Raw genomic sequence first — 16,523 nt, 5'->3', positions numbered from 1 at the left:
GCGTGCGCTCTGGGGAATGCAAATGGCTCGCGCGACCACGTGTACACGGTCCGAGCCCCGCCCCTCGCCTCCTCGAGCCCCCGCCCCCGCCCCCGCCCCCGCCACGCGCCACGCCCCTCGCCTCCAAGCCGAGACGACTTGGCGAGCAAGAAGCGGCCGTCCTTTCGCAAGCCGTAGCGGTAACGTCCGACGAGTGGACGGGTTAATGTTACTTCTGCCGCAATTAGCCCAACATAGACGGGAGAAAGTGCCTGTGACTCGCGGCCCAGCACGAGCCCGCGGGAATGCGTCACAAGACCAGCGCAACTTGTTAGCGGAGCATAGTCCGTGAGCTGTCTGGACATTTGTCCAGCGTGGCCATTGCCTAGTCCAGAGCACTGGAGCCCAACACCAGCAAGTTTGACTTCAGCAGCAGTAGCTGGATGCAGACTAAACACCAGACCCAGCTCGAGACCTGCCGAGCTCAACGCAGCCACCATCCAAACCAAGCCCCAGCGCACAGCACGCTCGGGAAAGCAGCAGCAGCAGCAAGCATAATCATCACCATCAACTCAATACCAGCCCATCCCAATACAAGCCAGGCATTATCCAGACCGAGCAGCAGCCCATTTCGGCTCACTCAGGATCAACTAGAATACCAAGTACCAGGTCAGACCACGCGAAACCCATCAGCAAGCCCGACCCAGGCTGGTCCCAAGCCAAGGCAAATCTCAAACACAGGGCAGGCCAGGTGAGCCTCAACATCAACACCCCCCACCAAATCTGGTGGCCGCGTCAGGGTTGAGCGAAGAAACCAGAGAGAGAGGGGAGGGGTGGTGAGATAGAAAGCCATCGTGGTCACCATGCTGGCCCGCGCGGTGCACTTCGTGGCCGTGCTGAGCGCTTTGCAAGTGGTGCGCACCGTGTGTAACGCGCCGCTCCGGGCACCGGGACACGCGGACGGTGGTGGCGGTGGTGGCTTTTCAGTGGGGGCCTTGGGGCTGCCACCCGAGCCGTGCCTGCGGCGCGCGGCGCACGGTGACCTCGTGCGATTTCACTGCAACGGCAGCCTGGCGGACGGGACCCCGATCGTTTCCAGGTAAGCGGTGAACTCTGTATTTTCTTCCTCCACAGAAGCGATCTCGCCGTAAATGATGAGCGCAATTAAGTGGCTTATCACGTGGGAATTTATAGCAGCCACATGCTCTCAACGCGTGATGTTGAGTCTAAATGTGTGGATGGCGGGGGTGGGGGGGAAATCGGAGGACCCGGAGAAAAATGTAACCCATGCAAACTTCAAATGTACAGACGTCAGTGTTGGGATCGAACCGACGACCTCGTGTATGCCATCTCGCTCGCCCCATCATCGCCTTCCACCGTTGACATCGCCCGATTAACTCTGCCACGTGATTGGTAACTTCATTTTCTTCGGGTTGGAAACGGTGTTCTTCGTTGCAAGGCCCGCGAGGCACTGGCGGCCCCTTGTGGCCTTGAGTGCTGCCCCCTGACGTGCGGCCTCCGGACAATACACAAATGGGAAAACGCTCCATGCCATCGTGCTGTTAAACCCAATGGTTTCAAATGTGTGGTGGCCCTCGCACAGTGGTGTCTTATTGGCGAAAGTGGCCCCTCTCTGACAATTAGTGAAACACTGGGCCGGAATGTGGAGATTACACCACTGGCTCAGTCAGGGCCACTGATGGATATGAGCATTGTCATAGCCTTGCTTCAGCAACGAGACTGACTCTTGTTTTATATCACCTGCCCTGGTTGTTGCCATGCACACATAAACAGAATATTTATTTAGACTGGGAGAGAAATCCGATGTCCAGTAGGGATCTGAGTACTGAAGGTACATGTTAATTGTGACAGCAGATTGCAAGAGAGTATCTAGTGGTTCTCCAGAGTTGCCCCTCAAAGTAGTAACCGGTTGACATGACTGTCTAAATGCAAGTAAAGGAATTTACCCATGCTCATTTTGACTATATGGCCTAGTTTACACAATTATTGTTTTACCACTACGCCGCTGGCAGACACCATGCTCGTGTGGACACATTCAGAGTTTTATTAATGATTGATGGCTGCAGATGTTTGGTTCTCAATATGTAGGATAATGTTGTGGACTTACCATGTTTCAGACACGTTTTCGATATTGTCCACCTTTAATTCACTCGGTTCTGCAGAAAATATACTTGGTATGCACCAAACCACAGTGCGATTAGGACCAAGCCTCCCAGCCACGTGTCACTTTGGCAGAGTGCCCAATTCGCAGTTGTGAGTTAAAATTCCAGTTGTGGGGATGTCTCAACCCATCATTCTTTTGGGGTCGATAGATTGAGTACCACTTAGCCTAAATGGACTCACCCCTACCATAGGAAAGAGGAATTTCCACTCGTGGAAATGAGCACTACCCAGTGCACTACCCAGTGCTCATTTGAGCATGGAAACACTTTGCTCTTCAATCAGGAATTCCTGAACTGTATATACGGTGCTTTTTGTGTGTGTGCGTTCCTGATGTTTGTTTCTACGCACAACAGACTGAAAAATTGGACGTGCTGCAAATTGCATTGCACCACATTACTGCAATGTAATGCGACCGCGTGTGTGCGCGCGGAGCTACAGTGTTGCCTAAACCAGATGTGTGACACGTACATGGATATGGTATTGCCAACGCAATAATACAGCAGAAATAGAAATCTGCAGTAGCTTGCAATTACCCTCACGTTCCACTGGGTGTTCAACTAAGCATCGGTGAGATAGTGAAAATTAGACATGCAGTAGTTGATTTTCATTATTAAGACATTGGTTGAATGCCAACAAATAGTTAATAAAGTTATGATGCTTCTTTTAATAAATTAATCTTATATTCTGCAGTCGGATAAGCACAAAACTAAAATAAAAATTGGTACTCGATCACCAGTATTTCCAACTGTCAATTGATGCTCATAGAATAATGAGCACAGAACGGAACATTAATCTATACAAATAATTTTGGTTTATCAAGAAGGATCCTGTATACCAACAGATGCAGTTTACAGATTTGGTAGTGCAGGTGGTGCATCGGCAAACTACACTGGGGTTGTGACCTCCTGTAAAACATACATTCACCACCATTACTATCACATGGGTTTGCCTCCCTTTGTTCTGCTGGAAAGCCTTCACTTCTACATTTAAAGCACCTTGGTCTCCCACTTGTGACTGTCTTGTGACTATGTTGCCCATCTTCATGATTGCAAAGTACACGTAACCTGGCACATTAATTCAGCTGCCATCACCGTCACCTAGTGGCGAATGCTATCTGTTGTTGTCGACGCCTTTGCTCTTTGATGTGGCTGTTGCCGAGTGCGTATTTGCGGTTTTTGCCGATCTCCCATTGCGTTGAGTGCAGCTCTAAGCGCCCTTGGCCGGAGACTGTGGCGCTGGGTGCTGGGGAACTGCCTGCGTGGCTGGAGCAGGCACTGCTGGGAATGTGCGTCTCTGAGCGCCGCCTCGCAGTGCTTCCCCCAGACCTCGTGCAAGCAGCGCCAGCATTCAGTGAGCCTCGCTCACCTCCGCTCCTCATCCTGCTCATTCGTTCATACACCTATTTTCTATTTTTACTCGAGTTATGATCCAAGTTTGCTCTCAGTGCGATGTCACGAGATGGAAAATTGTAGTCTTCGAAATTCTCACTGTAAGGTTTTTCAGGTGAATTTTTTTACTCTTGCCAAATAAGATGATTATCGGCACATATATTTGCATAAGAGGTGTAACCCAGAAGTGGCCGTACATTATTTATATTTCCCACCCTTATCCAATCATAAGGAATCACCAGAAGCGGTTTTCCAGAAGCACAAAATACATCATATCATCCATGACTCATTTCATTCTGTGTCACCTCTTGGACATGAGAGATGGCACCGAATTGGTGTAAAATTCATGATATTTGTGTTTGTGAATAGCCATGTGGTTAACACGAGTACTTTCCATGGCTAACCGTGTACAATAGGATCTATCAATAGCATCTCCCCAAATCGCCACTAGAGCAGCTAGGAGTGCTGGTGGAAAACTGAACTTAATACTTGAATGAAAAGCAACATACCAGGGTGCCTAAAGAAACACTTTTCATCGGTGTATATTACCTGCTATTGCACGTGGATCAGATACATGGTCATTGACAAAGAACATGGAACAAAAGGATAACATACACAATGGATGGAGAGATACATGCTTGAAATTACACTGAGAGACTGGAAGAGGAACGCATAGATTAAAAAACATGTGCAAGTTAGATGCACCATATTGACTGTTCAGAAAAGTAAGTGATCATGGGCAGGACACGTCGCAAGAAGGGACGATGGCCAGTGTTCAAGACTAATGACATAGTGGCAGCCAAAGGAGAGCACATTCATCATGTAGAGGGAGCACTAAGATCAGCTCGTGTGTAGAAGCTGGATGGATCATTGGGTATGGCTTGAGGATGCCTTCATCCAGCAATATAGAGAATGGCTGACTGATAACGGCAACGATAAAATTGTCACGTATTCGAGGAGGTTAACTGCACATTCTGTGTACGCGTGTACTAGAGGACGTGGCTCCCCTGGGCTCGACACTGCACCTGGAGCTGCTCCTGCTGGACGTGTGGAGCCTGTCTGACGAGGTGCAGGTGCGCACAGTGCGCCGAGGACCTGGCAACTGCAGCCGCACGGTGGAGACGTCCGACTACGTGCGCTACCACTACAACTGCACGCTGCTCGACGGCACATTCGTCTCCAGCAGGTATCCCCCACGCGATGGCTCGCCACACTGTGCTTTGAAATGACGCGTCGCCCTGTGATTGTGTGTATTACGCATTGATCAATGGATGAAGTTGATTCTTTCACCACTTGTATAGAATCATGCATGATGTAAAAGTACATTAGCGATTTGTGGAAATGATATTCCATTCACATGCTAAAATGTTGTATGCCGAATTAAATGAATGAGAAAGAACATGATATGGACAATACAAACAACTTTACAATCAAGACAGAAAAGAATGGATCCTTGGTTTGTGATCCTGTATGGTGAGAAATAATCGAATTGCTGCAGGTTGAATCTTTACATATCTAGTGTGTTTTTATATGTGTTTTATATATACTGTATGTTTAAATACAGCATACGTGTATATCTTACATGTGTGTGTACATGTGTTCAATGCCAAGTCCCTTTCATGCTGTACCACACGTCACTACACTGCATAACACTCCAATGCCAATAACTCACTTGTTGAGTATGTGGAAGTGGTACTTTGGTTTAAGCTATATGCTATGATTCAGGTTGCCTGGGTTCGATTGCTGGCCATGCACATTTGTGGTAAATTGTATTAAAGCTTTTCTGAGCCTCTCTTAGGTCAACTGAGTAATTGTTGCAGGTGTAAACATGGTCACTGGAGAGGCAGATGTCCAAGTGTAGTGCTGGCCACACCACCTCCTGATATTCCATGCTGACCTTAATGTGTGCTTGCTGACAGTACTTGCCCCTTTTGTCTATGAAAATAAATGGGGGACCTTTGTGTTGTGTTTTTTTTGTCTGTAAAACCGCAGCCTCAATGGGACGTACAACACGTACGTGGGCATGGGCTGGCTCATCCAAGGGATGGACACTGGCCTCCTCGGAGCTTGTGTTGGGGAGGTGCGAGTGATCACCATCCCACCCTCACTTGGCTATGCCGAAGAGGGCTCCGGTGAGTGGTCTTCTTGGAAAATGCTGATAAAGTATTGCTGCCATGTGGCTTGTCGTGGCTCAAGGTTGGGCACTGACTGTGGCTCAAAAGTCATGGGGTCTCCCTGTTCTTCCACGTGTTGCTCGCTGGGTATCTCCTTTGGTGGTTCAGAGGTGATGGAGGAATTCACACATTACTATGGTGCGATGGACAGTCTCTCCATAGGACACCTACATCCCCAAAAGAGATGTAAATTATATCGACCCCTTAGTGACAATCATAGGATGTCATCCCCTGACCTGGCTTTGAACTTGTGACCTTCCAGTTGTGAGTAGAGTGCTCTTATCTAAGTGCCATTTGGATTAATTTTCTTTTGCATTAATTGTTAATGCCGTAGGCTTAAAGAGCCAGTTTCAAGCATGGCAACCCCATGGGTAACCAGATGTAACATAATGTTAAAATAATAATCCATGAAAAAGAGTGCAATGCACGTCATTGGTCGTTATCCAGATCAGGCTTAGAGGTCAGTGTTGAACTGGCTTGACTGAGATGCTGCTGGGTTTGAATTTGGACAGATGCCCATGATTACAACTCAAAGCACTGTTCCTTAATGATTGTGGCTATGCGATGTAGGTGATACGGTCCCCTCTAATGCTACGCTGGTGTTCACGTTGCATCTCGTGGACCTGCACAACCCCCGCGACTCCGTCACCGTGGACTCCTACCTGGTTCCGGAGCCCTGCAGGCGCCGTGCTGCTAGCGGGGACTTTGTGCGCTATCACTACAACTGCTCGCTGCTCGATGGCACCGTCTTTGACAGCACGTGAGTGCGTGTTGGTCTTTTGCCCACATGTCAGCTAGCACTTCCGACATTCCATCAGCTGATAGTTCACCCAACAGTCCACTTAGCAGCCCACTTGTCAGCTGACCTATTAATCTCACTCCCCGACCACCCACCAGGTCATCCAGCACACCTCCCATCAGCCTACTAACAACCACACCAGCCCACTGAGGAACCAGCCACAAGTTAGTTGAATCAGCAGTCCACCCATCCACTAGCCTACCCAGCAGCCCCATGCAGTGTCCACCTGCCAGTGCCCACCTGCTAGCTTACTCAATAGTCCACCTGACAATGTATCAATTGACCAGGGAACCATCAACTCCAGCTCGCAGGCCACACGGCAGCCAGCTCTCCAGACCACGCAAACCCCAAATACCAGCCTATTTAGCAGCCCAGCTTTCCATGAACTATTAACATGTCCATTTACCAGCATATTCATGATGCCACATCCCAACCTGCCTGCCATCTACCCAACAACCCACATGCCAACCCCACTGCCACTCCTGCAGAAACATACCCATCTACCAGCCCACTAGCCCACTCGCCACCAGCCAGCTCACCAGTCTGACCATCAGCCCACCATTCAGCTCGCAAGCCAGCTCAAAAAGCCCACCATACTATCAGCCTCACAGCCCACCAGCAAACCCACCAGACAGCCCATTAGCTATCAACCCACCATTCAAGCAGCTGAGCTGCAAGTCTAACCACACTTGTGCCTACCTGCCAGTTAGCCTACCAGCTGTCCTTTTGGCTGTAGCTGTAATCCATCATACTCAGGCTGAGTTGACCCACTCCAGGAAAATACATAAATTGCCCACTGGTGTCGTGTTGTGAGTCATGGCGAGGAATCAATCCTAGGATGACAGGATTATAGAGCGGTGCGCGAACAACTAACACCACTGCTCCCCACGATCACCGTGTGTGACTGTGTGCAGGCAAATGTGGAACCATACGTATGACACGTACCTGGGCAAGGGCTTCATCATTGCGGGCATGGAGGAGGGGCTGATAGGTACCTGCATTGGGGAGAGGCGCCTGCTCACCATCCCACCCCACCTTGGCTACGGGGAGGCTGGCATTGGTGAGAGCCGGCATTCATGCATGCACAGACACAAAGACATAGATCTCCCATGTAGCCTTTCCAGCCAAGCTTGGCATGTGCTGCTTGTGAAAACCTATTAAGGCTGGCATGCCTGATGAGGGAGTAGTGTGGCCAGTAGCACATACAACTGCCTTTGTCTTTCTAGCCGATGTTGCCACTCAAAGGTAATCATCTAAGGCAGAGTCAAGCAAACATAGATCCAGGACAAATTTAGATATTGTAGCCATGAATAGAACTCAGGCTTCTGGGGTCATAGTGTAGCATACTAAAGACTGTACCACTGTGCCCCACACATAAACACACACATCATATATGCAGACATTAATACATGTGTAGTGTCTTCAAAAATTACTCACACCGACACGTTGTAACAAGTCACCTGCTTACACTTTATTCACCTGTTCTTGCGCCAGTTATAGGCACTCCTATAACTATCTGTACGGTTACATATACTTCTCCCCGCTCTTATCTATTCTGCACCTCACTTAACCTGCACTCAGCAGCTCTGCTCTCCACGACTCCGCACACAGCAGCTCCGCACTCAACGACTCTGCACACAGCCACTTCGCACTCAGCGACTCCGCAAACAGCGACTTTGCACTCAACGACTCTGCACACAGCAGTTTCGCCCTCAGCAACTTCGCACACAATGTCTTAGCACTCAGCGACTCTGCATCTTCACCGCTGCCGTCACCTACGCTCCCTCAGACCCGCTCACCCGTCTGTCCTGGGCGGGGGGTTCAGCCAACACCCGCCCGGCGACGGTGTGAGGGTTGAGGTCCCGTTGACGGCTGGAGCGGTAGCGGTGAGATGTCTTCACTCTTGGTTCCCCGGCAACAACTCACCTCGCTCACACACACTCCCGCTTATATCCCCCTGCTTATCCCGAGTCCTCACGTGCTTATACTTAAGCTGCCGCCAGGCCGGCGTTAGTTGTCCCATTAATCCCTTATCATCACCCCCCATCTCCCGTCTCCTAGGCGCCAACCTCCGGTCACAGCGTAGCACCTGTTAGACCTCGGTTGCACCCGCTTCTCCCCCTAATTACTGGCGGTTTGTCTGTGCAAACCTCATGTTGCAACGCGCACACCTGTTTGCGCTCAGTTGCACCCGCTTAACTTTGCGCACCGCGTATTTCTCTCCTCTACACACGTACACTCAATCATACACACACAGCTGCACATGCCGCTTGTATGCACACACATGCAGACATATGAACATTCACAAAAACAATGAAAAGGTTGAAAATAATATCATTAGCTTGGGTTAATGCAATCTAGCCAATGCATATAGATTGCACTCCAAAGCATACTTTTATTTTATAGTGCTGTTATTTCTAAACTTAAATCAAGTTGATGTATGATCATTCGAAAAAAAAATCATACATTACTTTGAAAATACTCAATATGGGATTAGTTTGTTCTTTCTTTTTCTCCCAAATCGAAAACAATTGTGCTTCCAGCATTGCGTAATGACATGACAACATTTTGATTTATAATCCGTTGTCGGAGAATGCTCCAGATGCTGACATTCTAGATATTCTAGAACTACTTCTGAAGTAATTTCAAATGGGCTCCTTCATTTTCACTGGGAGCACACATTTTTTATGGTCTGTAAACTGGTTAACTACTTGTCAATAAAACCACGTTTTTTATTCTTAGAGCTGGAATTAACTAAATCAAAAGCAAAGCCAAATTGTACGATGAGGGGTTTTTACACTTTAATTGGTGAACAAGCGCTATCTACACCTCACAACCCATGGCCCAAATTCAAACCCAGGATATCAGCAGTGTCTGCCCAGCATTTTGACGTGATATTAGCCCCTAAGCCACCCAGCACCTTCAACTACATTTACCTGAATTCAAACCCAGCATCTTAACAGTGCCAACTCAATGTTCTTCTAATCCTCCTGGCACCTTTGTATTGCGTATAAAACACCCGCGTTACCAGTCCTCAAACAAGAATTAATATTCAATAGTAACCTTCCCAATGCCCTTGGACTTCCACCGCTCAGAACCCCGTGCCGTCCATGACTGCCCCCCACCCCACCCCCCGTGTCCCAGCGGGTAAGATCCCGGGTTCGGCCGTGTTGTTGGTGAACGTGCACATGGTGGACCTGCACAACCCCGCTGACAGTGTCGATGTGGAGACCTACTCCAGCCCGCATGAGTGTGCGCACCGCGTACAGCTTGGGGACCTCATCAGCATGCACTACAACACCACGCTACTGGATGGCACGCCGCTGTACTCCAGGTGAGAGAGAGCGTGTAAATGAACCCGGCAAGAAACCCGAGTTAAATTCCCACTCACGCCCAATGCCAGTGACGATTATCTGAACTAGTCCTGGGCCTCCCTAAGGTCGACTCGGCCTCAAATGAGAACCTGGTGCAGTGCGTAAACATCTACATTGGGGATACAAAGGCGGCTGGGCGTGGTGCTGGCCACTCACCCCCTCGTGCCATGCCGGCCTTAATAGGTTCTACTCGCTAACAGTATTTGCCCAAACAATCTGTTAAGGCTATATGGGGGAACTTTGTTGTTGTGGGGGAGGCTCGTGAAGGATGCTACTGGGCAATAATGGAGGGCAGGGCAGAGACGCTCACAACAACGAGCGGAGTGCCGGGCGGCTAAAATATAGCAAATTGGCACAATAGGGGGCACAGGTGGTACATCTGCCAGTCTTCTAAGTCAGTCAACCCGTGAGACCTGGGTCTCTTCCATGCCCTACTGTTAAACGAGCATTTGCGACTTAACGTGCCCTCAAAGTGCACTGAGTTTGGCACAAGCACTGTGGTGACATTTAGAGGCCGACCGAAACTGAATTTCTGGTTTTGGCCGAAACCGAAACCAGACCGAAAGTAAAAAATTTACTTTCGGCCGAAACCGAAGCCAAAACAGAAAGTTTAACTACACTTTCGGCCGAAACCGAAGCAGAAAGGTATATAACCGAAGTTACCGAACACAAGATTTATGAAATATGTCATGATGCAATGCTACTTTAATTAAAAATAAATCTAGAACTAATCATTCAGAGCCTGCAGTAAGTGTCGCTAAATATCAAATCTTTAGGTGTTACTTAGTAATTATATCCAAACAAACGAATGTTGTAGTTAAGAAACACCAGTTTTTCCACATTCAGCAAGACCGTCTGTTGACCGGTCGTACATTAGCAAAGCATGGTTGCGGCTGTAACCTCGCTCCCAAGCTGCTGCTGCTGACGTGTGTGTGTGTTTGCAGCCTATCGCATAGGATTGCCTAGCGCCGACTGACCGGCCGATAGGCAGAGTGATAGACGTAGCACTAGCATTATATTCTAAAAATAGATCTTCGGTTGACGAATGACGACCGAAAGTCAATATCAGTTTCGGCCGAAACCGAAACCAGACGGAAAGTAAAAAATTTACTTTCGGCCAAAACCGAAAGTATGCCGAAAGAGGCCATTTGCCAACTTTCGGCGCCAAAACCGAATTTCGGTCGGCCTCTAGTGACAACACTGCCATTTATTGGTGAACACCGGTTGTTGTTTTGTGAGAGTGTGTGTATATGAGTTTGTGTGTGAGTGAATTACAACACAACCCATGCACTCTATTTAAGGTAAGAGTGCGAATGTGTGATGTGTGCATGGACATATTTGGGTTTCTACATTGTGTGTATATGCATGGCTGAAGATGTGTTTTTGTGTGTGCACACATGCGATTGTGTACATATGTATGTATGTTTTTAGGTGTATATATTGTGTGTGCATGCCAGATTCACCAAGAGATGCTTTCATCAAGGATAGCTTGGTAATCTCTCTGTGCAGCTCATTAAATCGCTACGTCTAGTGGGCCGTCCTTAACAGTGGCACTGTTTGCAGCCGGAAGACCGGCTGGACGTACGAGGCCAAGATGGGCAGTGGGCAGCTCATCCCAGGGCTGGAGGTGGGAATGAAGGGGATGTGCGTGAGCGAAAAGCGCTTTCTGACCATCCCCCCGCATCTGGCGTTCGGCGAGAAAGGCATTGGTAAGATGGAGAGAGCGGTTACAGCTGCGTGAATAGATTGCCAACGATTGGTTGTAAATTCGTTCATTCTAATACGGAGTTAAAACACACTACTCAAAGCATAAATCACAAATACAATTGAGTAAAACATTCTTGAAATGGAATGGGCTAAATTTTGCAATGCAGAACAGTCCTAATCGCTGCTATATCGACGCTAATTTCTATGTGTTACTGTGATAGAAGCTTACATAAGGCGTGTGCGGGTGCTCTGTGCCCCCCCCCCCCCCCCAGAGGGCGAGGTGCCGGGTAGCGCAGTGCTGCTCTTCGACATTGAGCTCCTGCGGGCGGAGGAGGGCTTCCCAGACGGGTATATGTTCGTGTGGAAGGAGCGTGCGCCGCCGCTGCTCTTCCAGCAGTTCGATGCCAACCAGGATGGCCTCATTGCACTTCAGGAGGTGCTGCCCCTCTCTCTCTCCAGCAAATAGGCGCAGGCGGGAGGGTACGGGATGTAGACTTGAGTTAAGTATCAATACGTTTTACTCCAGTCAGAACCAGGTGACAGGTATGGGCTTTCAGTGTGCAGTTAGCCATAGCCGATTCTGTCACTTTATTGAGTAATGTGTGCAAACCCCTGTGCTGTGCTAGAAAGTGGGCAAATGATCGGAAAATTTTAATTGTGGTCATCTTGTGCAGGAGTTGTGTGCTAGTGTAGCCTATTCACCTTTCTTGTAATCTCTCCGAACCTTGAGCTTGCAACAAAGGGCTCATTACACATACACAAGATGACCATGTCACCCCCCAATGGCAAAAAAACTTGTATTTACCAAGGACATCACTCGAGTGTTGGCAGGGGAAGACCTAAAACCAGAGTGTAACAGCATATCTTGGAGGTAGGGTATAGACTGTAACAAATAAATAAAACTTACAGCGGGTGGTTTAAGGTCCATCAGCCTATGGGCCTTTTGGACTAAAGGTATCTAGCAACAATTGTTGAAGCAGGAAAATTCCAGATCAGTTTCAACTTTCTGAAATGCCTTTCGGTACACTTGTGAAATGTGTGGGAAGGAAACAATTCCGTAGTGTGGTGCAATTAGCAGCTTTGGCCATGGTGACCTTTTGACATTGATCTAGGTGTACCGATTGAAATGTGTAATATAGTTGCCGTGACGCTCTCCCATCTGTTTCGCACTCAGTTCTCGACCTTCATCAAAAGCCAGGTGGCAACGGGAGTTGGTCGTCTGGCTCCGGGCCAGGAGGCTGAGACCCTCATCTCCGAGATGTTCAAGAACCAGGACCGCGACGGTGACGGCTTCATCAGCCCCACGGAGCTCAAGTTGAAGCGGGACGAGCTGGCACACGACGAGCTGTGAGCTGCCCCTGCATCCTCTGCGAAGTGGCAATCCAGGCGCCCCAACCCCCATCTAAGCCCTCCGTCCCCTTACAACCTTGCCTCTGCGGGCTCTGAGACTGTTCATGCTTATGCGCGCTGATTTGCGCAGGGTCCCATACTCGTGTGCGTGTGTTATAAGGAGCAGTGGCACAGTGGTTTGGCATTGTGCTACAAACCCAGCAATTTTTATTTGATTCCTCACCATACACATCAGTAGCAAATGGGGGGATGTGAACTTGTCCTAGACCTTCCCAAGGTTGACTCGGCCTTAAATAAATACCTGGTGTGGTGTGTGAACATCACTGCTTGGAAGACAAAACAATCCGGTTGTGGTGCTGGCTCCAATCACTCTCTCGTGTGCCATGCCAACCTTAGTAGGTGCTCACAGCATCGGTATATGCAAGTAAACTGTGAGATGGAAATGTGGGAAATAAAACAGGTTGACAGCTAATGACTCGATTGATTTTTGGGTTGGACCATGTAAAGATCTGGCAAATGAGGTTCATCATTGTTTTCTTGTTTGGCATTTCATGAAAAGGCATATTTCATTGTTTCATAGAAATGCTTTTGTTATAAATGAGAATGCGTAATGTTGTTTTCTGAACTTGGGTATTCCATGTGAGCACTTTGATTTATGAACAAGTTTGAAAATGATAACTTCAGAATTCTTGAAGATTAAAAATATCAATTCCAAGGATGTTACATGCATCATGGGTAAATATTAATCTGCACTAGAGCTGGAACAATTAGTCAATCAAGTCAATGAATCTACTAAAAATTGTAATGGGCAACTTTTTTGTTGCTAATTACATGGGCCCCTTTAAGTGGCAGCCAGCCCCACATACTGCCTTCGAAAGGCAGGAAACCCCCTGTAAGCCACGCCCAGAATGACACAGCTGATGATACCAGCAATACGTGGGAACAGAGGTGAGGCTTTCTGTTTCAACTATTTTCGTATTATCTGATTCGTTGAGTAATCAAACCGTTAATTGATTGCGTAAACAATTGGATAGCCCAGGTGTGAACTGCAACATAGACCTTAAAGGAATGTTTTGAAGGAATGTGTAGGTGAGCTTTTAGAGTTTATATTCTTGCAATGCAGTTCACCAAAGCCATAATTTGCTACTTTATAATGTTGTGTTATGATGCTATCAACCAAGCTTGTTTTTTTTTCTTTTTAACTGTGCAGTCTTTTAAACAAATTTACAGGTGCTATTTGTAATTATGTGGTTCTCCAAGCAATATTCATTGCTTGAAACCACCGATGTATTTGATTAATTAGACCGAGGTCATTGTGGTCAATGCTGTTCCATGGCACAACCTCGTCATTGATTCCAGATGCCTTAACTGTTTTGGCATCCACCTTGCGATTGCTGAGCGGCTTCACTGCAGCACCACTGAATAAAGTGGCTTTGCTGCATGTAGTCAACCATGCAATCGCAATAACTGCCATCCAGTCATTGAAGCTGGGCCTCACAAATACATTTAAATCCAGATCACCAAGGTAAGAAGCCGCCAGTCAATCCTTCAAACAATGCCACTGCACACTTTAGTCGAGACACACTACTAATTTGGAGGAGCCACTGGTAATATGAATAGATAATCCATATTGATTTTGGACAGGCTTTTACGATTATACAACATACCAGTTTGTGCCGAAACCGGGTTGGTGTTGCGATGGTTAGTGTACACTTTATAACGGAGCTCAAATCTCGGATGGGGTTCGACTCAAAATACTTGTTCCTGTGGGGTTGATAAAATGAGTACGATTTTGTAGACGGTCGACAGGTGCCGTCCTGTGAAAAGAATGAAGATGAGTACGAACCACACTGCTTATCAAGGAAACACTGGTTTTGCGAAAAATACATAATCTGTTGTCTGTTCTCCTATAACACGGTAGCTGCGTTCCTGAAGAATACCGCGTTATGGAAAAAAATCACGTTATAATAAATAATATAGGGTAAAGCACAGCCCGTGATCATGCGTGAGATGCATATGCAGGGTGAACAAAGACTGAGGTGCCTGGGAAGCATCGAGAAGCATCCATCAGCATCCCACCTTGTGTGATGGTCCACCAAGGCAAGCCGTACATCTGCTTATTCCTACGCGCGCGACGCAGTTCTGTTCACTCAATCGCGTTATATCCAATTCGCATCCGTTTTATAAAGTGTTCCCGCAATACATATATAGCGTTATATACAATTTTCGTTATGAAAACACGTGTTACAGGAAAACAGACTTTTTGACATTTTTGTGAGTTAATTCTAATGGCTTGTGTGTAGGATACGTATTACATCTACAGCAGGCACAATTACTCATTTAAAATTCAAATTGAATTAGATGACGTGGCATAGATGAATTACCCGGCATTTTTTATTTACGTCTGTGCACATTTTTGGTCAAAGCACCAAATACCAATGCAATGTCTGCTACCAGTCTCACTTGCACAGGCCCTTGGGAAGGTTAATGTAACATTTGTCATTTTATTTACCCTGTCAAGCCTCGGTCTCATTTAGGAGGGTCCTGCTTGGGATGTCTTGGTCAATTGAGTAATTTTTACCTTCGGTAGTTTTTTTCTGGTTGCATGGGTAACCTTTCAGAACCAGAATCTGTATTTAGACTGTCGGAATCCAATGAGCTGTGAAGCTTGTTCACAGATGTCCAGTCGAGGTGGGTTGGCAAGTTACTTTGACGTTCTGCCTACTGCAGACTCCCACATTGCCTATGAACTTTGTGATCCAGGTTTGCACAACCATATGTAAGCATCTGCCTTTTGACGGGCAGATAGGATGCTCCAGAGTAAACAAACATTTATATTCTTTGTTCTTTCGGTAAAGTCACGTAGAAGGGAAAAAATAAAATAATAAAAATATAAAATAATAATTCTCACGTTTCGACTGCAACACAGGCAATCCTCATCAGGTGCGATCATCTGGTGTGATGATGATTGCTTGTGTTGCAGTCGAAACGTCGTGAGAATTGTTACTATTTTTTTTTATTTCCCTTCTACGTGACTTTACCAAAAGAACCAAGAATATGAATCCCTGCAGTCACGAAAGCTTTAAATCAAAACCATATTTATGTTTATTGCGTTGTGATAATAAATGCATGTCACTTGCTATTGTCAGACATGCAAGCACAGTATTTGCTTTAATAGATTTATTTACTTTTTTATGTTTTTACGCTCGGCAGTGTTGCTTATGTTGAACCAATGTATTGTAATATACATTTTGAAAAATCTTTACAACTTGTATTTAAACATCAAAGACTCTAACTGCATCAAATGTAAACTTTGAAGGTTTTGTTGCACGAATTTTTTTTAAAGGAAGGTATTAAAAGCTGAGTTTTTTTAAAGCATTTTAAAATTATGCAAAGGTGCTCACTGTGAATGTTACACTACTCATTACTTCCAAAACAGTTGGATGTGCATACTCGTGTAAGATGACAATGTATATTTTCAGACAATGAGATTACCACTTGCCACCACATCAGAAACCAAAGCCCATAACATGGTGGTCAACATACGGTGCGACAGATGTTCTACATA

General features: G+C 46.9%; 1 protein-coding gene across 1 annotated transcript; it reads left to right on the top strand.

Annotated features, from left to right (window-relative positions):
• The first annotated feature begins 93 nt into the window (after window positions 1-93).
• LOC144933992 (peptidyl-prolyl cis-trans isomerase FKBP9-like) lies at window positions 94-16,314 on the top strand. Its single transcript, XM_078859388.1, has 10 exons — window positions 94-1,078; window positions 3,368-3,513; window positions 4,545-4,737; window positions 5,544-5,683; window positions 6,296-6,485; window positions 7,439-7,584; window positions 9,669-9,858; window positions 11,462-11,607; window positions 11,878-12,041; window positions 12,780-16,314. The coding sequence occupies exons 1-10, from the start codon at window positions 843-845 to the stop codon at window positions 12,954-12,956; spliced, it is 1,728 nt and encodes a 575-aa protein (XP_078715514.1). The 5' UTR covers window positions 94-842; the 3' UTR covers window positions 12,957-16,314.
• The last annotated feature ends 209 nt before the right edge of the window (window positions 16,315-16,523 follow it).

This window comes from Lampetra fluviatilis, chromosome 1, assembly GCF_964198595.1.
Source record: "Lampetra fluviatilis chromosome 1, kcLamFluv1.1, whole genome shotgun sequence".
Classification (NCBI taxonomy): Eukaryota; Metazoa; Chordata; class Hyperoartia; order Petromyzontiformes; family Petromyzontidae; genus Lampetra; species Lampetra fluviatilis.
The sequence above is the reverse complement of the archived record's forward strand: the minus strand, read 5'-3'. Positions and strand labels throughout refer to the sequence as shown.

Excerpts from the sequence above, each read along its gene's own strand:
- LOC144933992 (XM_078859388.1), top strand. The coding sequence starts at position 843 with ATGCTGGCCCGCGCGGTGCACTTCGTGGCCGTGCTGAGCGCTTTGCAA. Across the intron at positions 4,738-5,543 it reads GGCACATTCGTCTCCAGCAG|CCTCAATGGGACGTACAACA; the intron begins GTATCCCCCACG and ends GTAAAACCGCAG. Across the intron at positions 12,042-12,779 it reads GCCTCATTGCACTTCAGGAG|TTCTCGACCTTCATCAAAAG; the intron begins GTGCTGCCCCTC and ends TTTCGCACTCAG.